The sequence below is a fragment of the Salminus brasiliensis genome, chromosome 22, assembly GCF_030463535.1.
Source record: "Salminus brasiliensis chromosome 22, fSalBra1.hap2, whole genome shotgun sequence".
In the NCBI taxonomy this organism is placed as follows: Eukaryota; Metazoa; Chordata; class Actinopteri; order Characiformes; family Bryconidae; genus Salminus; species Salminus brasiliensis.
Window position 1 is genome coordinate 18,824,233 of NC_132899.1, and position 21,246 is coordinate 18,845,478.

At 39.8% G+C, this 21,246-nt stretch overlaps 1 protein-coding gene across 1 annotated transcript in view; it reads left to right on the forward strand.

The window, feature by feature from the left end:
• The window catches only part of myo1d (myosin 1D), a 95,365-nt gene that overhangs the window by 64,934 nt on the left and 9,185 nt on the right, over positions 1 to 21,246 (forward strand). Inside the window, exons 17-21 of the mRNA XM_072666767.1 lie at positions 1,330 to 1,553; positions 2,099 to 2,237; positions 2,415 to 2,519; positions 2,653 to 2,766; positions 7,156 to 7,310. Coding sequence (XP_072522868.1) covers positions 1,330 to 1,553; positions 2,099 to 2,237; positions 2,415 to 2,519; positions 2,653 to 2,766; positions 7,156 to 7,310 — 737 coding nt within the window. The remainder of the gene's footprint in view (positions 1 to 1,329; positions 1,554 to 2,098; positions 2,238 to 2,414; positions 2,520 to 2,652; positions 2,767 to 7,155; positions 7,311 to 21,246) is intronic.

Here is a 21,246-nt window from a genome sequence, read left to right on the forward strand (position 1 = left end):
ACTCTTCACTACTCTTCTTCATTGTGGCAATAAATAGCCAATGTTGTGTTCACGTCTGCAGAATTGTGTAGACCCGATCATTGTGGGCAATATAGAGTGCTCCATTGTTACTTCCAAGACACTGTGGATGGATACTTGGTATTAAAATGTATGCTCAGCTGCTATTCAGGCCTGGCCAATTCTTTATGAGCAAGCCTAGTTTTTTCAGTCATGGTCACATTCTGAACTCGTCCCTTACATCAGTCAAAAGTAATAACAGGTTTTAAGCCTTTCATGGACAAGCAGGCTCACATCTGGAGAACATTTTAATGCAGGGTTTATCAAGGAAGCAACCAATCATGCACATTCAGATATGACTGTTTATTTTTCATACAGTGTAAGAAATGTGTAAACATACCCTAATGTCTCTAGTCAGGTGTGCAGACCAGAGCGTGGCATCTGCATCCTGAACCACACATCAGCACACATTGGCTGCATTACAGTATTTACCAGACATAAACTAATTTCCAGTCAGTGCATGAGTCAGTGTAAAGTGAAGGGAACATATGGCACTGGCTTTTCTGAGAGCTGTGCAGCTCTGAAACAGCTCCCTGGAGATCCATTATCTTCTATTATTAATGCCTAAGACGGGGGATTACACCCTTTGAACTGCTTTTTGGGTGTCACATAGCAAGGTGTGTTTTTGATTAAAGAGTGCATACTTTTCACAAATGTGTGTTACTATAGTGACTTAATTCAGTTGGAGGCTAGTTCTAATGCATTTGTTAACTACATTTAGGCATTACTGAAATCAGATTAGAGCTCACCATGCAAGCTACTTGATTGAGTATAGTATAGTTACCTACAACACTTTAACAGGCCTATTGACTAGGCCTATAACAAATGTATAGTTTGTTTGCATTAGCAATAGGCCCGTAGCCATTGTGTAGTGCCTTACTGCAGGGACTAAGTGTTACTGTAGTGACTGGACCTATAACAGGTGGGTAGTGTGTTATGTGACTAGGCATATAACAAATGTATAGTCTGTTACTATAGTTACTAGTCCTATAGCAAATGTGTGTGTTACTATAGTAAACTAAGCCTATAATAAATGTGTAATGTGCTACTATAGTGACTAGGCCTATAGCAGATGTGTAGTGTGTTGGCATTGGCAATAGGCCTATAGCAAATGTGAATGTGTGTTGCTTTAGTTAGCTGTTGTGTAGTGTGTTACTATAGTGACTAGGCCTATATCAAATGTGTATCATATTAGCATTATAAATCGATACAGTGCCATTTTTTGATGTGTTACTATAGCAACTAAGCATATTCACTCTCACTGTCTTGCAGGTATGGCGTGGCACGATTGCCAGGATGCGTTATCGTCGGATGCGTGCTGCGCTGATCATTCTGCGGGCATATCGGCGTTACAAGGTCAAATCCTACATTCGCGAGGTGAACCGTCGCTTCAAAAATGTACGCAGCATGAAGGACCACGGGAAACATGTGAAGTGGCCAACACCACCTAAAGTCCTGCGCAGGTTTGAAGAGGCACTGAGGAACATCTACAACAGGTTAGCGATTCAGTTAACCACAAACCTCTCTCTGCATCTCACCCACTCTGACACTGACACACACGTATTCTTAGTGGGCTGGTTGAGAGTCTAGGCTCTGACATAAAATAGGAGTTAACAGATTCTCGTTCACAGTTAACTCCCACATTAGTGATAGCTGCGTTAATTGGTATCTGGACAACTCAGTGACACATTTTTTCCTCGTCAAGGTCTGGCCTGGTGTTAACTTGACTCATTCAGTTTCTCTCTGATGTCGCACATCAGCCTCCATGGTAGTCATTACTATTTTTCTGAGGAAATCTGCCTCAGCCTTGGGTCTCGTACCAGGTCACTGAATATGTAACGGGTTTCTCAGACTGTAGACATGCATACAAAACTATGAAGAAATTAAACAAAAAAGCTAAAATATCAAAGATGTTTATTCACTAAATGTGTATATTTTTTAAGTTAATGATTTGTAAAAAAAAAAAAAAAAAGTTCACAGTTGTGACATGTACTGCCTTAGAATCCACAGACAGATATGTGTTTTTTGGCTTGTGTTATAGGTGGTGGGCATGGACCATCATTAAAGGTCTGTCTCCAGAGGAGATGTTACAGGTCAGAGCTAAAGTGGCCACTTTGGAGTGCCTGAAGGGTCAAAGGGCAGACCTTGGTCTGCAAAGAGCCTGGGAGGGCAATTACCTGGTCAGTGTGAGAACTATAAGCAATAAATCAAATAAATAAATGTAAAAATTTCAAACAGGACAACTGGAATATTGATTTGCAGCAGCTGTAATACAGTATTTATATTAAAAAAATATCCATTGGGACTATTGGTCTTTTATTTTCTCTGCTCTATACTTGCCTGTGTTATGTCCTCAGAAGAGGGATAGTCCTGAAACAGCATCATCGTTCACACTGGTGTCCAGTGATCTACAGAGGAAAGATAAGTTCATGAGAGTCCTCTTCTCCTGCAATGTTCGGAAGGTATAGAATACATTTCTGTGAATCTGAGGTCCTACTAAATATCACTTATCATATTTTATTAAAGAATTGTTGTTGTTTATTCTGTTTTAATATGGCTTTAATAACTTTTTAAATCTGTAAAATGCTTTTACAGATTAACCGCTTCAACAAGGCAGAGAACCGGGCAGTGCTGATCACAGATCGCCACCTCTACAAAATGGACCCACTGAAACAGTACAAGCCAATGAAGAGCATTCCACTCTATAATGTACGGATTTTCTCCAAATGTTCTGCAAATTATTATTGCTATTATTATTAGTAGTAGTAGTATTTTATATATATATATATATATATATATATATATATATATATATATATATATATATATATATATATATATATATATATTGTGTGGGTGTTTGTGTGCGTGTGGGTGGGTGTGTGTCATAAGAGATCATAATACTATATACTAAATGTCCATACACCTCTACATGTATTCATAATATGTAGAAAATTTCAGTGATTTTCCTTTGAGGCTGTGTGTAACACCGCTCAGCTTTGCATGACATTAAACTGTCAATCATGGTTTAAATAGTGTTCATGCTGAGTCTTTTGCCTGTCTCCCAGATTAGCAGGCACTGAAAGGACTTAAACCTGGAAAGTTGACCTCTACAGCAGAGATTTTCTTTCACTCTCCCCTTTTAGTAAATGAGGAAGAGCAATCAGTCAGCCCCAGACAATGTACTTTGCTCTCCATTTCTAACCAGCTATAGTAGAGGACGAGTAACCTGCAATCCTGATCCATCTGTGGTCTGTCTGAGGGCTGCAGTGGGCCTGAGGCCATGTTGCTAGCAGAGGTCTATAATACTGGGCTTACAGTAAAGGAAGGAGGACTTGGCTCCAGTTCACAGCACAAAAGGGAGCATGTCTACAGGCTGTGTAGTCGACCTTCTGTCCTCTGTGTCTCACAAGAATATCAGTCAGAGTGGGATTGTAGCTGAGCAGTGCAACAGCAGAACTGCAAGTGCAGCCTGATTTGAAGCAAAATGGTATTCCATTGTATATGCAGTAGAAAGAATGAGGCACTCATATTTTTTAGTCATATAGTTAGTTTGATTTGATTGCATATGTCTACAGCAGACCTGTTTAAAAACAGCACTAATAACCCCTTAAGACTAGTATTATATCTCTTTCTTTTTTGTATTGATAACAATATTATTGTCTTTTACATCAACATCAGTTACATGGGTCCTAAAATAGAACTCTTTGGGACTCAACAAAACACTACAGGTTCTGTATTAGGTTTAATAACTGAATAATAAACCTGGGACTCAAGGGGTTAAGGAAAGCAATAATATAAAATGTGTTTAAGTAGTGATAACACAAAGTAACATACAGACTGTTAATGTACATTACATCTTTGTACTACAGATATGTTTTAAATACCATAGCACACTGACTTGTGATGTCCTTATTGAACAGAAACAGCTTGTTTAAAACACAAGAGTGTATCACAATTAAACATTTAGTCAGTATTTAGCATAATAACACAGGCATGAATTAGTGGCATGTGATCTTTGCATTTTAACAGTTTGCTAATCGAAGGTCACTGGCAGGAGAGGTACACTTGAATAGGTCCTAAGTAAGGGAAAGCCCTTGGCCAGCTAAACCCATGATTATTTATTGCTCCATTGAGCGATGGGCCACTCTCCAGTCATACCATCACAGTATCAGCAGTATTTATCAGACAGCTAAATGCTTTCCATGCCAGCGTTCATATTGTATTATTAAATGGCTTGAGCTTGAAGCATGTCCTGGAAAATATGCCCCCCCCCCCCCCCCCCAATTCACCCTGCTCCTCAACTACGGTCGGCCCTCCCTCTCCATCTTTTCTCCTCTCTCCGCTGTTGTCATGCCAACATCCCAGGAGATGGGGTTGTCATGGCAACGGGGCGGGAGGAGAGATCAGCTGACGTCTGGTATCGTTCAGGCATGTGCACAAATCTGCTTCCTCTGTGTGCTCCTTCTGCTCATGCTTAGCAGTGTCTTCTTCATTGTTTGCTTTGTCTTTTCTCCCCTTCTTTCTCTCTCTGGGCTTTTTGTTTTTGTTGATAATCTTCAAGTAACTCTCCTTATTTACACTGTAAGTCTAAAAGTGTATAAACACCTTCTCATCTAACAGTTCTACAGTAACGACCTCTATACTTCCGAAAGTATTAGATATACAAAACATTAAATAAAAATGGTTAAGCCATGCTCCAGAAGACCAACTTTTGGTCCATAAGGTAGAGACTCCCAAACTGTGCACATTTAATGGTTTAATTCCCTTAACACACCATCTTTAACTCTGTATTTTGCTGATTAGCTGGATGGGCACCACTACCATAAAGAGCAATGTTGGTAATAGAGATGTGCACATGTGAAGAACCTTTTTAAGATCTAAAGATCCTGTATTGGATGTAAAGGTTCTTTACCAATTCCACACTTACACATGACTCTTGATGGAAGTGGTTCTTCTGTTGCATTGCTTAAAGAACCCTTTGTAGCACCTTTAAGCATCCTGAATCACCCTAGCTCATCTCAAAGGCACTTTGGTGCTCTTTGCATTAAGGTTGGTGACCTTAGGCTTTAGAGCATCTTATTCTATTGGCAGTGTTTTTTTTTGTTTGTTTGTTTGTTTTTTTATTTTTTTTATCGTGTTACATAATCTGCACTCTAGTAATCTTTCTTAAACCAGAGTAATTCTCTGACATCATATTTTTATTTAGACATCATATTCTTATATAAAAAAATCATGGATCATAGCTGGTTAAAGCAAACAGAGTAAAATGGGATTTTTAAAAATGTGGGCAGATATACTGAGCCGTCTTGATCGTAAACACACGCGCACACACACATATACACACACACACAGAATCAGTGGTTATGTAACACAGTCTCTCAAGAATAGACCAGAGGAGGAGAGTGAGGGTGGCTGATCCCTATTGCCATGGCGATTTACTGCCAGCTCTGGACCGGAATAGTCCAGCCTGGTTAGCAGTCGTGCCCCTTAACATTCGGTCTGAATTTTCAAGCTTGTCATATACGGGACATGTACTGCACCATTTGGCCTATAATGACTGTCATCTTTTGGGTTCCAATTTGGCCACAGCAGCTGTCCACTTCCCACAGATGAAGTTTCACTGTGGCCTAACATGCCGTAGACTTGAGCCAGAGATGTTATTGAATCTCACCTTGGGGCAACCAAGTATTATATCAGTTTGAAGAGAGATGCTGTTTACAGTGTAGTTTCTTAACAGTGAATTAACAGTGGAGTGGTTGTGGGCATCTGGAAGTTGCCCTCTGGCTGTAGTGAAAGCTTTGTTTTCCTATACTGATAAAGCTTTGTTTTCCTATACTGTTACTGTAATGTAAGGACCTAATGAGATTTAGCCTACTTAGTGAGTTAAGCAATGTAGCACACTGACGTTCAATTTACAGCTTTAAATCGTGACAGCCAGGTCATTTTTCAGTGTATGAAAGTAATGACAAACTTGGCAAAGACTGTATGCACAATAAGAAATCAGATAGTATTAAAATAGCCAAGTGTTTTGCGTTCAGAAAATCACACTTGAAATACTGCTTGTTTCACATATATGTGAACATATAATCACATGTGTTTACATAGTATATAGAAGCAGCTACCAGGAAAATGATGGGGAAAACTAAAAACAAAATTTGAGATACACGTTTTTCATTGGACAGTAGCTATATTTTTTTTATTTGCTGTTCCTCCTCGAGTTAACAGAACAGAACATTATGATTGAATCTATGTTAGTGTTATTAAAGCATTCTAAAGTTATTAAAAAAATTCTGAAAATATAGTGCCACCCTGTATTAAACATTGTGTTGTTGATGTGAGAGGTGACCAGTCCAGCACCTTGTGTAATGTTACCCATGAGTAGTAGCTCCTTGCTCCTTGTTTTTTTTTTTTCCAATCAATGCTTTGAGTTTCTCACCAGGACACTTAAACCCCTAATGGAGGTTGAGCTCTGATTTTACTGGATAGTGTGTTTTTAGCACTATAACAACAACATTGTAATTATTTTGTAATTACTGGACAGTGTTGCTGTCCTCTCAGTGTCTTCTCTGTGGCCTCTCTGTGGCAGTTAGCTAACTAATTGTAGTCTTTTACATATTTGTAGCTTTTTGCCTAGCATGGATACCTGCTTGCTTCCTTGGGTTTGGCTTTCTCAAGCTGCACTTTTGAGTTCTCCTTCTAATGTGGTGGGTTGTAGTCTAAGACAATCCTGTTTTTTTTTTTTGTTTTGTTTTTTTTCCCATTGTTTTTTTTAACTTAACTCTCTCAAGTTTTGCATTCTAGTACACATTTAAGAGTACATTTAAGTATATTCTAGTACACCTTTAATGTGCCCTTGAATTAAAAACTTAAAAAATATATTTTTTTATTATTATTAACCTGACCTGAGCATGCCAGCAAGTCTTCCTGTTTCCAGACCATTTACATAGCTCAGCTGTTCTGTTTATTATGTAACATTTTTAAATCATTCATTGTGCTAATAAGAAGAGCGCTCATTATGTCTGCTAACCTGTGTGTGTGTGTGTGTGTGTGTGTCTGCTCTGTTTTCACCCTCCCTCTCTTCTCTCCTTCTCCCAGGTGACTGGGATGAGTGTGTCCCCGGGGAAAGACCAGCTGGTTGTCTTCCACACCAAGGACAGCCGAGACCTGATTGTGTGCCTGCAGGGCATGGTGCCTGCTGGGGAGAGCCGCATAGGAGAGCTGGTGGGCACCCTAGTCAGCCACTTCAAAAGGTACATGCACCAACCAGTGCACACTGGGACATTCAGCCTGACTGGGGGCGTTACACAAACAAAACAAAGTGTGGATAAAATAAAAGAAATGAAACATAATGATACTGGAAGACATTTTTAGGTGTCATGTGAATTAAATGTAAAGGTCTGTGGTTGCAATTAAATTAGATGCAATTAAATTTTTACAGTCATTATTTGCAGCCTTTTATTAGATGTGGACTACAGGGTGATAAAGCATTGAGCTGTGGAGCAGTGGAATGGTGTTCTCTGGATTCAATACTTGTGAGACAGTGTTTGGGACATGGGGTGGTGATCATTCCGATGCCACTAACGCTTCCCTGGACAATAGAGACAGTTTCTCTTTTTTTTTTAATGCCATTGATTTCAGAAGAAACAGCGAATGAGCATGTGTCCCAATACGTTTGTCCATATTGTGTACATATTGGAATAAATGAAAAATAGATAAACAGGTAAATTTAAATAATAGCATAATAGGCTGACGTCTAATAGCAACGTCTAATAACTGCTTATAGCTAGTTATAGTTATAGCTATAGTCTGTCTGTCTGTCTGCCTGTCTGTCTGTCTGTCTGTAGGCTTGGTCTTATTGATGATACATGCAGTTATTCACTGTACGAGAAGGTCTGACTGTATCCATGGTGTACCTGGAAAAGTTGTCATCCAGCTTCACCCAGAATGACTTCAGTCCTTCAGCCAGGCAGCAACTTACAGAAAAGCTGCGACCTGATTGCACCCCAGTCTACTTCTTATGCAACAGACTGCGGAGAATCACATTAAGCGTGCTTCACACAGATACAGTAGAAATGCTATGAGCATCCCAACATCTATTCAGTTAAAGCAGCTGAAATTTGTTAGAGAGCGATTATAGAGGAGTTCAACCCAGGCAACGTGTGCAGGAGTGCGGTGTGTGCTTTGAATTTTTTCGCTGTTGCACATAGAGGATGGGCTTAGACACTCAGGGTAATCTGAGTTGATGTGTGTCTGTCTGCTTGTGTGTGTGTATGAGTGTGTGTCACTCTGAGTGATGTTAAGCCATGCTGTCAGTGGCAGTGGTCAGCAGAAGAGGAAATGAGGACAGTCAGTGGGTCTCTTTAGAACAGAGATGCGTATTTCAACCACTCTCATGCACCCACAAGCACGCAGAGATGCATGGAGCCATGCTTGGAAACACATCAATGCAGTGTTCATTGCCCTTTCCATCACCTAGGGAAAAATGACTAGGGCAGCACATTTAAAATTACACACTGCGGTTATAACCTGCGTGCATGAAGAGTAATCATATGAACTCAGTCACCCTTCAGAGATTTGCTTAATCATGGTTCTTCTATGTTCTTTATATATAAGCACCTCTAAACAATAATGGTGCGTTTTTTTCGCTAGAGATGAGTGCTATGAAGTATAAAAGTGAATACTGGTGTTAACATTGTCCCATGGTAAGGATTTTATCACCATGATGAGTTTAAATATCTTAAAGGGTCCCTAGGATGTCACTGTACAGTAAGACTTGTGTTGGCAGGAATAATAACATTGTTTCGAGTATGCCATTACTTGTGCCTGGACATCATGGTCTATCCAATCAGAGCAGAGCTCATCAAATTATTCATGATTCATTAACCCCCTGGGTTATAGGAAAATCAGCTTATCTTATCCTAGGACCTTATAACAGGGTTGTAAGTGAGCGTGTTAAACAGCATCTGGTAAAAACAACAAAAAAAGCTTATTTTTAGGCCTCAATATGATTCTGTTATACATAAAGAGGCCATAAGGTGGAAAAAGTTAGGAACCCCTGTCTTGGAAAGCACAGTATCCATCCCTATGTAGACACCACTACTCTGCTGCTCACTTCTCAAGGTATCAAGCCACTCATCAGAGAAGCTCAAACATCCCACTTTTTAAAATGTCCTGCTTTTAAATGGCAACAGGCTGCACAAAGGCCCACTGTAATTGTCTAAACATATCAAGGCCAGCAGAGTAGTTTGTGAGAAAAATGGCTACCATCATCAAATCTGTAAAAAAAAAAAAAAAAGAAAAAAAGAAAAGAAAATTGAAAAAAATTTAAGCCAGTTTATTCCACCAGAAATAAAATTTATTGAGCTTTGATCACACAGTGTGAATTCAGTGAGTTCAGTGAATTCTAAGGGGAGATATTGGCTTCATTTAGATTTGATTGTGTGGTTGTATGCATGTTCCTCCCAATGTGTTTGCAAGGTTGTGTGGAAAACACCTCTAACACCTCTCTGTGCTAATGACCAGCACTGCTCCTCTCTCTATGGAGTCATCCATCAGTGATGATGATGATGATCTGTGCACAGAAAGGCCCAACTCCGAGGCTGCAGGCTGCTCCCTGTAGATGTCTGTACATTTCACCTTTATTTCTCCTTCAAGCCACAACAGCCTCAGACTATTTAGCAAAGTCTGCAGTCCAGACATGCTGGAGAATCAGCCACAGGCTCTGTCTGATGCACACTGACTGTGAGACACTGTATGGACAAAAGTATTGGGACACCTGCTCAGTCATTGTTTCTTCTAAAATCAAAGTGTTCATCCTACTTTTGTTAGAGTAAGTTTCTCTACTGTCCAGGAAAGGGTTTCTACTAATCTGTTCTACTATTTGTAATGCTGAGGGTTTATATGGTCCCAAATAAGTTGAGGGTCCTATTCTATCTATTGGCAAGATTTCTGTGCAGGGACTAGACGAAGTGTGTGTGTGTGTGTGTGTGTGTGTGTGTGTGTGTGTGTAAAGTAGCTAAATGTCTTCTCTAGATGGGGTGTCCACAAACATTTGGACGTATAGTGTATGCCTGCTTTTCTGTCATACAGTGATTGCAGTCCCAATGATTTTCTGTAATTAAACACCCGACAGAAGTGTGGGTTTCAATTATAGGCAAGCTGTAACTGCAGTCTATTGAAATTAATGCAGCTCCTTCTTAACTAATCAGTGTGTGTGTTATCTATGCCCTACATGCCACATAATAGTGTCTTTGTTCTTTTCTCTCTTTTTTTTCTCTGCTTAAATTGGGTCTACGCTGCATCTTTTCCCTGACATTTGATACTAAGCTGGCCTGACTTTAGTGCCAGAGTGACTTGATTCAAAAAAGTGCAAACTTAATCATTTTTCATCTGCTATGAATAGAATGCTAAAACAGCCCATCTAACCCAGATCAGACTGAATGGAGGACGCTGTGCTTTTTGTGAGTAAGCACATAACCCTCTTATCTCTGATGACGCCAAACAGTTGTCTGTGATAACTCACCCTGCTCTCTACAAAAAACGAGTGGATTATACCCCAACATTATACATTCTCTTTCCCTCACTCCCTCACTATCTCTCCCATTCTCTTATCCTCTCTTTATCTCATTTTCTCTTGCTATCGCTTTCTCTCTCTCACTCTCATTCGTTTTTTTGTGTCTCCCCCTCCTCCTCTCTCTCTCCCAAGTTAATTTCCCCTTCCCCCATCACTTGCTCTCATCCTCGCTTACCCTCTCATCCTTCTCTCTCTCTTTCTCTCTCTCTCTCTCTCTCACACTCCTTCCTCCTGGAGCTGGGAATAAAATATTTACTGTTTTCAGCAGTAAGATCTATATTTAGCTGGGCGTTCGACATAGAGATGTGGTACATCCTGCAAGATGTGCATCTCAATTTCTCTCTCTCTCTCTCTCTCTTTCTCTCTCTCTCTCCACCCCCACTGACTCTCTCTTTCCCTCACGCTCTCTGATGTCTACAGAGAGAACACTGAAGCCATTTTCCTGTCTGCGTACCACACACTCACACACACCCCACACGCAAACACACACACACTTGCACATGCATGCCCCACAGGACTATGCGCTATCCGCAGTGATCTGAGTGAAAGTAAAAAGGACGTTGTAAAAGCTCCTCCTGATTTTGGAGATGAGGTGAAACCCGTTTGTTCTTCAAGAAGAAGGAGCATTCAGCCGAATAAAGGCTTCCTGGGAATCTTTAGACTCACTGTTTTGTTTTCCTGCAGTCACTAGAGCTCCTCAAACTGTACTGTTTGTTTCCGCAACTCTTTCAAAAGAAGGGAATCCCACTGCACCTTGCCAACTTGGTGGATCTGCCGCTGAGTTGGAGCACGCTGCTTTAATTGGGCCGACCACAAAACTTTCTGCTGTGTGTTCTTCTACTCGGTCTCCTACGCTCAGCCAGATGAATGAAAACCCTCTCTCCATTGATATCTGGCGCTCTAGCTAAAGGCCTGTGTGAAGCCAAATGAATGCATTCGCCACAGGAAATTCATTAGCTCAGTATCCTTTTACACCTCTCTGAGGAAATGAATCATGTCCTTTGAATTCTGGTCTCATTTTTTTGTTTATTACCCTGTGAGTTCCTCACAGGCTGTGTGACTTTCTCAAAGATGCAGGTCAGAAAAGAGCCGGGCTATAGGCAACTGAGTGAGGAACTGGCCAACATCTACAGCTTATTATCTCTTGGCATGTTGTTAGGTCATTGGCCTGATGTAGAGTGTTAAACGCTAGACTTGATGACTGCTGTCCGTTCAGCTAATACTGAGGGGTTATTTCCTGGAACACTTCCATTCATCACCTTGCCTTGGACGATGTGCTTCACACTGATGCACTGTTAAAAATAAGGGTGTTTCAGATGGTTATTTTAGGGATGCCATAGAACAGGGGTGCTCTAATATGTTACTTAAAGGTCTGCTTAACAAATTTCAACCGGGCTTGAAGGTCCATGGACAACAAACAAGCAGTATAAATCCCATGCATCCCAGAAGGTACAAACCAAGGATGATGAACAAAGTATAGTCCTTAAATTATCCAGAACTATGTACAAAACCCCTGCAATTTAGTGGGAGAAATAATACCTTGGTACTTAGTAAGCCTGTTATCGTAAATTAAGCACCTTTGCTTCATGCCTCTCTCAGGCTCTGATTTTTCAGACTCGTTTCCCGAAATTGCTTTCATGTCGATATTACAAACATGGTTCTTCTGTTGTATTGCTGATAGAATACTTTGAAGCACTGCTATTTTTATAGATAATATAGATAATATCTACCTGCTCACTCTGTTATTTCACTCCTTTTCTGGACCGTGGCATGTCTGTCTCTCTGCCTCTCTCAGGCTCTCTCGTTCATTCACTCTGTCTCATTCTCTATGACTCAGCAGATTCACGTGCCATTACTCTTTATTGATCTCCACTTGGGCTTTGATCACTTTTAACACAGTTAATATTCAGAGAGCGCCCCAAGCCTTTGGTGCTAAAACTGGGCCAGTCTTCAGTCCAAGCACCATTAATATACACACTACTGCACAGAGGTGGTCGGGGGGAGAACTCACTGAAACAGAATACACTCAAGCTAGGCTACATCATTACAGTGAAATTAGAGATCCTGTTTTTATGTAGTGCTTCTAATCTCTCTGTTTTTGTCCAAATGGGCCTTATTAGCTGTTCCAGCTATTAGTCCTCTTACTGCAGATACATATACATGATGAGAATTTGGGGTTGCATCAGCTTCAAGTTTATAATCAGTTGTCGTGTTGAGTCAGTTTTATACATATAAAATGTAGACTTGAATTATAAACTCATCAACATATATTTTAAGATGTTTTAAACTATATTTCAAATAATTTAGAAACAAAAATAAATGAAATCATAAATGTAATATGTAAATGTGATAATCTACTGCTTGCGAGTGTGCTGGATAACACCACACTTGCACTCTTTTCACTTTATATTTGAATTACAATGTAAGCTTGAATTACAATGTGAGCTTGTTTTAAAAAAATATATAGAATGATTATCTGTTGCTCAGTATCAACCATGACAGGGTATTAATTATTTATACCCAACAATCGTCATCAGCTCAGGAACAGTTGAATGGAAGCCCCATTGAAGATGTTGGAGGAGAATGTAGAACTGTACTGCTGGCAGTGTTGTCCGGTGTCCTTTCTGAGGGACAGAGAGAGAGAGAGAGAGTGCTAATGTCTGACAGGAAGCATTAAAGCCCGACTGCCCGGTCTACTCACTGAGCAGAGATGATGGAGAGAGGCCAGGCTGGCTCTGATCTGTAAAACAGTAGAACTCACCCTGTGTGTGGTTGGGGGTGTGTGTGAGTGTTTAAGGAGCTGTGCTGTAGGTTTGCTTTGTTAACAGCTTTTGAGGTACTCCAGAATTACTTTACATTGATTTCTTTTTCTTTCTTTTTTCCCTTTTGTTGCTTAATCTCAATCTGTCTTTGAGACACAAATTCATTGTGAAATTGAAAGACGTGTATGAGAGAGGTGGGACTGTAATTAGATTCCTTGGTACATTGTGAAATTGTCGATTTTAGTTTGTTTTGGTAGGATTTTTAATTTTTAAGGATTTTTTTAGGATTTTTTTAGGATTTTTAATGGTAGATATTTAAAAATATATAGAAAATTATACAAATGTGATGTCAAATATTTAAACCATAATATATTAGTATAGTAATATACACAGATTTTAAAAAGCAAAATCCGACAGCACTTAGTATATGTAGTAGATTTATTTGTCTCACAGATAAGAACAAAGCTAGGCCTTTCTCAGCATTCTCATAGGACACCAGCCAATACTGCTATATAGGCCAAATGGGTATATACCACCCCCTTGTCGACATCACCAAGTATTATACCACAGGTATAATTCATCATCCTCCAGCATAACATTAAAAATACAAAAAATGCAAGAAAAGAATCGAGAAATGCCTGTAAATCTTTCCTCTGCAGCTGTAGGCTCTCTCTTTCATACAGATGGTCTGGTCTGCTGAAGGCATATTTTAGTTCTAATGCTGCTGATATTACTGGTATTGATATTACTGGCATAAGTGGCGTCTGAGAGCTTCAGTGGAACTTGTAAACCACTTAAGAGTTATATTTAACAAGACGCCTACAGTAACTGGTGAAATCCCATACAGCTTTGTACTCCCACTATACATACAGCTGTGAATTTCATGGCAATATTGGGCTTTCAGTAATTTGACTCTACTTTTAAGCTGTCCACAAAGTCAGGAGTAGAGGTCAGGTTATTTGAAAGGCTTAGCGTTAGTGTTAATGTTAGGCTGCTTTATCCATTCTAAATCTTCCTGTTGGAACACCTCCCAATTTTGTTCCAAAGTTTTAACCTTCTAGCTGATGGTTTATGGTCATATTGAAGAATTCTTTTACTTAAAATAAGAAAATCCAGTAGCTGATATTATTTCAATTTCATTATTTTGAGATGCTGTCATCATTTGTGATCTTTTGGGAAAATGTTTAATCTTTTGGGGGGAAAAGGTCCCAAATCTCAAAAATATTTTTTGAAAAATATTTTTTGAAAAATATTTTTCATATAAAATTTGATTTTTATTTATTTATTTTGTGGCGGGAATGGAATTTTCATACGTAAAAAACACTGTGTTTGCAGATGTCACTTTTTTTCATGATAGTTCAATACATGGGGAGTAAAGAACCATTTGAGATTTAGTTGTAGATTCTGTGATTCCATGTAAGAGCTTTTTTCCATTTTAATGTAATGTAGTTTTAGACAAATCTTTACCACCTACTTTATTGTGTAGATAGATAGATAGATAGATACATGTATCTTTACTCATTTAGTGCATCAATATTTATTCACAGTATTTATAATAATGAAAAAAACATCAGTGTGTCTGAAATAAAGGCAGAAAACAGGCACAGTAACGTGAGCTCTCATACACGTAGCCCTCGTCTCTGTGTGCGAGAGAAAGTGTGCCATCGTGATGCTGGCCACAAGTCAGGTCTCCTTCAGCAAGGTCATCCTTTCTGTTGAATCCTAATCACAGACTGTAAGGAGTCATGCACCCCCCCTCCCCCTTTTCTGTCTCCCCTTCTTTCTCACCACCCCTCCCCCTTCTCTCTCTCTCTCTCTCTCTCTCTCTCTCCTCCTTTCCTGGTTTCTGCCTCTGCCTTTAAAACCCCCCTCCCCCTCCTCGCTTGTGCACTCTCACCCCTCCTCTCCCTCTCTGCTGCAGATGCAGTTCCCATAGCAACCAGTCAATCCTTGCTCGTCTGATATTTAGTCCATTAGTGAGCCATCCAGGCAAAGAATGCTAATGACACATCTCCTCAGAGAGCGAGAGAGAGAGAGATAAGAATCATTCTTTAAATAGACAGCCCTAAAGATAAATACAGGTATAAATTGTCTGAGTGGGATTTATGCTGTTAGGTTGTGTATTGTCACTCGTGGGCTAAAATGGTGCCTTTTATTAAGAAGTCTGAATAAACATTCGTAAATGTGTATTAATGTGACAAGGCGTTATTCCCAGTCATCTAAAACCATTTATTTTGGTCCATTCATCATAAAATATTCAAACAATTTGTGTAGAAAACTAAAACGACTGGAGCTCCAAGGTTTTGATTGGTCAGAGAGCGTATGATCTTATTTGCGTCTGTTTATATTGTTCTTCTTTTCCATCTGTACGGTTGGTCTTCTTCTTTTTCTTCTTCTGCTTGTTCTCGTTCCCCGTTTGGGTTGTTATTATTGTTTTGTTTTTTTGTTCTACTTGTTTTTGTTGTCTTTTTTTGTCATTTTGTTCTTATCTTTGTTCTGCTTCTGTTTGTTCTTCTCCTTTTTGCTCTTTTGGTTCTTCTTTGTTCTCCTTCTTTTTGTTAGCCTTCTTTCTTTATCTCCTTCTCCTTTTGGTTCTTTTGGTTCGTCTTGTTCTTTTTCTTCTATTCCGTTTTTCTTTCTGTGCTTACTTGTATTAGATTTTAGCAGTATCTCTTCACACAAACACAGAGGTGTTCACACATCTAGCTGTTTTCACTTCATCACCTACATCAACACCTGAGTGCAGAACAAGACAAAAAAACTAAGAGGTGTTTATGATGTGTTAGACATTGATTTTATTACATTACATTTCCAGTCCCCTGGATGCCCACATGTGAACCCTGCCACATTCACACACACACACACACACACACACACACAGTTTTATTGGCTTTTTTGTTTTGTTTTTTACTCCTCCATAAAGCTTGATTTTCACTGGGCTGGATGCGTCTGGGTACTTTGTCACTTTCCACTAGTGCTGTGCGAGAGCCTGAGGGGTATAGTGGGGTCACTTGGGTTGTTAGTAGATGGATTGATGCAGCGGGCTTAACTTCAGTGTGTATGCTTGTGCCAGAGTGTGAATCTGACCTACTTTCACCAGCTCTGCAGTGCTGCGCCTCTGCTTCTCTCTGCTTCTCCCTTTTTCTCTGTCCCTGTATATCTCTTTCTCACTTTCTCTCTCTGCCGAGTGTGTGTGTGTGTGTGCTCTCTCTCTCTCTGTCCTGTCTCTCTCTCTCTCTCTCTCTCTCTCTCTCTCTCCCTCCCACTTTCTCACTCACTTTTTTTCACGCTTTTGCTTGCCCTCTGCATGCAAACCAGTCAGAGACTGATACAGAGAGCCAGCAGCTCGCTACAGCTTTAGCTCCTGCATAGCATGCATCATCTTCCTAGTGTGCATGTCTGTCTAATTTACAGTGGCACCATTTACAGGACGATGTAGTACAGTTCTTTTCGTGTCTCCTTCACTAAACTTAGATAGATTGAATCAAACAATATAACAATGTTATGTAGAACATTAACTGGTATGTGAGACTATAATGTAAATGTGTTTAATGTAAAGCAGGCTCCATTATGTTAATATTAGGCTATACATTGCAAATTTCCTGCTGGCTCAATAACAATACTGGCTATTGCAACAATAGAATGTTTCTATTACTGTCATGCATTAAGTGAGTAAAAAATGAGCTGATCTCCAAAAGGCATCAAATGGCAGTTTCTTCAGTTTGTAAAGTAATTAAACCTGTGAAGCCTCTGAACACGCCGGCACATCAAATTCGGTTTCGTACAGAAACAGAAATGCGGTTAAACTTTTCCTGAATCTGGCATCTTATTTCCAGATCGTACGTGACTCGCATCCAGAGCTACGAGGCTGTGAAGAAGGGTCGAGATACTCGCCTCTGTCTCTCACCCTGCCTAACTGGTGGATTCGCATGTCTATCGTCTGCCCCAATACAGATACCAATCTGTTATTGGTGGATTCATGCGTTCGTCTACGATTTTATGTGAAACTGTCCAATGGACACTCAAACTTGTCTTCTGCCTCTCACCATTTCTTACCATTCCACTACTTTTTTGAAGCTAAGACAAAAAAACAGTTGGAGCGCCAACATTCATCCACATGAATAAAGGTGTTCATGTTCACATTAAATATTAAGGATTTCTAAAATTTGACTTTAGTTTTTCAGGTTTTAGGAGCATCTCTTCACACAGTGCTCCAGGTCACACGGGGGTCACATGAACATTTTCATATAAAACATTATCTAATATCCAAGTGCCTTTAAATGGTAAATTTAATAACATCTGGTAGACCAAGAAGACTATCAGAGAGAACTGCTCATGGGTTTACTAAAAAGGCAACCCCCTAAAAAACCCTGTTTACTGGAAAAGACTTTAGGAAGATGTAACAGGGTGCTGGTGCACTGATCTACTGGGCAGAGACACTGGCACAAATATCACCTATATGGACGAGTCATCGGAGAGAAAAAAGAAATGTAGTGTCTGTCATTTTCAAAGAAACACCTGAACAACACTGTTGTACTTTGGACATTGATTCTGTGGATTTCTGAAGTTGAAATAGAACATTTTGGTCAGATTCTGCCATCAGACATCACACGGTTTGTAAAATAAATAAATAATAAAAAGTCAGAGATCCTAAACACATTGCAAAAAAGGTTTGCCCTGGCTTAAACATCTCACAGAGGTAGAAGCCTTTTAAAAGAAAGAATGGGTGGAGAAAAAACCCTCAAAGAAGTATCGAAAGACTGGAAGTGGAAATGAAAGCGATCTCCCTTTAAAAATGAACGAAATGTCATCTTTAATGTCCAGTCTCTTGGAAATCAAATCTTTTACTTGGCTATTTGTAATAACAGATATTTTGACCAGGTGTGCATTTTTCCTCGCTCCAAAAGTACTGGCTACTTTACAAGCTATGGTACTATTTACATTAACCTGTATGGCGTTTAACTGATGCTCTTCTCCAGAGCTACAGTGTTACTTGTAGTACAGGTTGGCCCGTGTTGATTTAGGAGTCTCGCTCAAGGACTCTTATTGGCTTTGCACAGCATAGTCACCAAGACCAGGAATCAAACCCCAGGCACCACTGGCAGGTATTGATGTTATCCCTTGCGCCACGCAAACCACACAACCGAATACCATTCTGTGTACTGCTGTTTTCTTTCAGTCTTCAACCCCAAACAGTCTGCTTCATGTTTCAGCATCTCTTATTCCTTACTGTTCCTCCAGTCCACCCTAACCCTCTCCATGTTTTGCTCCGAGTTTAAGCAACCACCAGCTAATCAATAGGCAGCCTCTCCAGAGTCAGTGAGCAGTATGCTCTGACATGCAGAGGCTGGTGAAAGGACATTAAAATGTATTAAGTGGTTAGTCATGGATGAGTTCCACAGACTCCAAATGAAGAAATAATGCAGACACTCCCCTCCTCTCTTTATGCTCTGTGAGTTTACATTAACATTATTGATTTCTCTAACCTCGTTCCCATTTGAACAAGTCACATCTTTACATTACAACTTTAAAGGCACTTATTGTGAAATGATGTGTCTTTTTTTTTTTTTTTTTTTTTAAGTGACAGAGTTAATGAATATCACTGACTGCTCGGAGCCCATGAGGAAATCCCTTCGGGAAGCAAAGGCATCTCATTTTGAGCCTGCAGAGAGGATTACAATAGCGAGAGGATGGGAGATGTGTGCTCTTTTTCAGGAGGCATCTGTCCTATTGTGTTGGGAACATTTGGGAACAGATTGTCTCGTGTCGTAATGTGAATAGCTAGTGTCCCTGAGCACGATGAGAGGGAGGAAAAAGGCTCCTCTTCATCTGGAAGCTGCCAATAAGTTCACCGTCATGTGCAGCACTTCCAGTTCATCTTTTGATTGATTCTGCACTATAGCACCAGTAGTCCTCGAAAGCTAAATGGGCACAAAAGCAGTTTTGTCCCAGACATGTTTTAATGCCTGAAATTTGCGTCTTTAGGTTTGCACGGGTGCTACAAGGCTAATGTAGCTCATGTATTGATGTAACATGTATTGAAGCTTGCTTATAGTTCACTAGTCAAGTCGCATACAAGCACACACTTAAACCATGTCAAAATGTTCAGTAATCTTAAGTAGACTCACTCTGCGGGACATTCTGTTAGCTAGAACATGGTGTACAGTGAAGCGAATGCACTAGCAGTAGTCAAACTGAAACTATCTACATGTTCTATAAATATGCTCTGTTCCACTGGGCCTCTATTATCCATAAAGCTGATCCACACAGATTTCCTAGTGTTGGAAATCAGAGAGCTATTCTTTACAAATACCCCCCCCTCTCTCTCTCTCTCTGTCTCTCTCTCTCTCTCACTCTTTCTCAAATCTTGCTCTCTTCTTTCTTTCTCATTTTCTCTTGTCTCACTCTCTGTCACTCTCTCCATATCACTCTTTTCTCGACTGTTCTTTCTTGTTTTTCAATGTATCTTTACGCACTCAATCACTATTTAATTTCCATTTCTCATTTTCTCTCTCTCTTTTTCTTTCTCTCTCTCTCTCTCACTCTCTCTCTCTCTCGCTCTCTCTCTTTCTCTCTCTTCATGCTTCTGTCTTTGTATTTTTCTGTGTCTCTTCTGTATCTCTGCATCCCACCCTTTTTCTTACCTTCATTCTGATCTTGTTTTGTCTGTTTCTCTCGGCATAATTTCTCCCTTGCTCTTTCTCGTTTTCTCTCTTTCTTTTCTTTCTAATTTTATCTTTGCACCTTTGTTTTTGTATCTCATTCCCTGCCTCTTCTCTTTCTTCCTCACTCTCTATATCTCTCTTTCTCACTTAAACACTCTTCCTGTTTCTCTCATTTTTCTGTTTCTCCATTTTTCCTTTTCTCTAATTGTTCTCTCTCTCTCTCTCTCTCTCTCTCTCTCTCTCTCTCTCTCTCTCTCTCTCTCTCTCTCTCTCTCTCTCTCTTTCTCTCTCTCTCTCTCTCTCTCTCTCATTTCTCCCTCACTTGTCCTCACTCTTCTCTATGTGAAGTGGTGTGTCTTTGATCAATACTTACAATACTTTTTTCTTTTTTTTTTTGCTGTTAAGCTCTTTTTCCCTGCGCCTCTAAATGACCTACTTGGTAATCTCCTTAAGAGTATTGCTCTCTCTCTGTGTAAGAGGAGAGAGAGAGAAAGAGAGAGAGCAGAAGACGTGAGGGAGTGAGGAGCCGCAGATTTGAAATGCAGTACAGCTCAGGAAAATACTGGAAACAAGGAACGGGTTCTGTGTGGATTTAATAAAGAACAGCTCAGTTTTAGACAGACCGAGCTTCAGCATCAGGCCAGATTTGAACTGCTTTTCTCTCTCTGCACTACTATGTGGATTTTACATAATCCATAATCAAGGCTGATGCCTTTGGACCGTATGTTCTCTGTGATGGATTTAACACTCTGTTCCATTCAGGACAAAGAAGCAAAGCACACTTTCCATAAAATAATCAATGTCTGTCAATTCCACTTTAATATGACTTGCACTGTAAAGCCAGGCATGTAATATAGAATATAGATAACTTTAATCTAACCTTTAATATCAGTTTAGTGTGTCTGTCTCGTCCATTCCCATTAAGGGACACTGCTTTATAGGAATTATTTGAATATGCTCTACATGTGGATGCATCACACTAATGACTTGAAGAGCTTAAAAGAGCATTTGTCACATGCACTATAGATGGGTATTATTTTAGTTCTGTGAAGTGGTTTCTATGAAATATTGCAAGTGAATGATGGCTATAATCACAATAAAATACAGGCAGATATTTACCCTCTCTCTAAAACTGCATGTTGATCCATTAAAAAGGAGCTATAACCAATGATTGTTATTTTTCTCA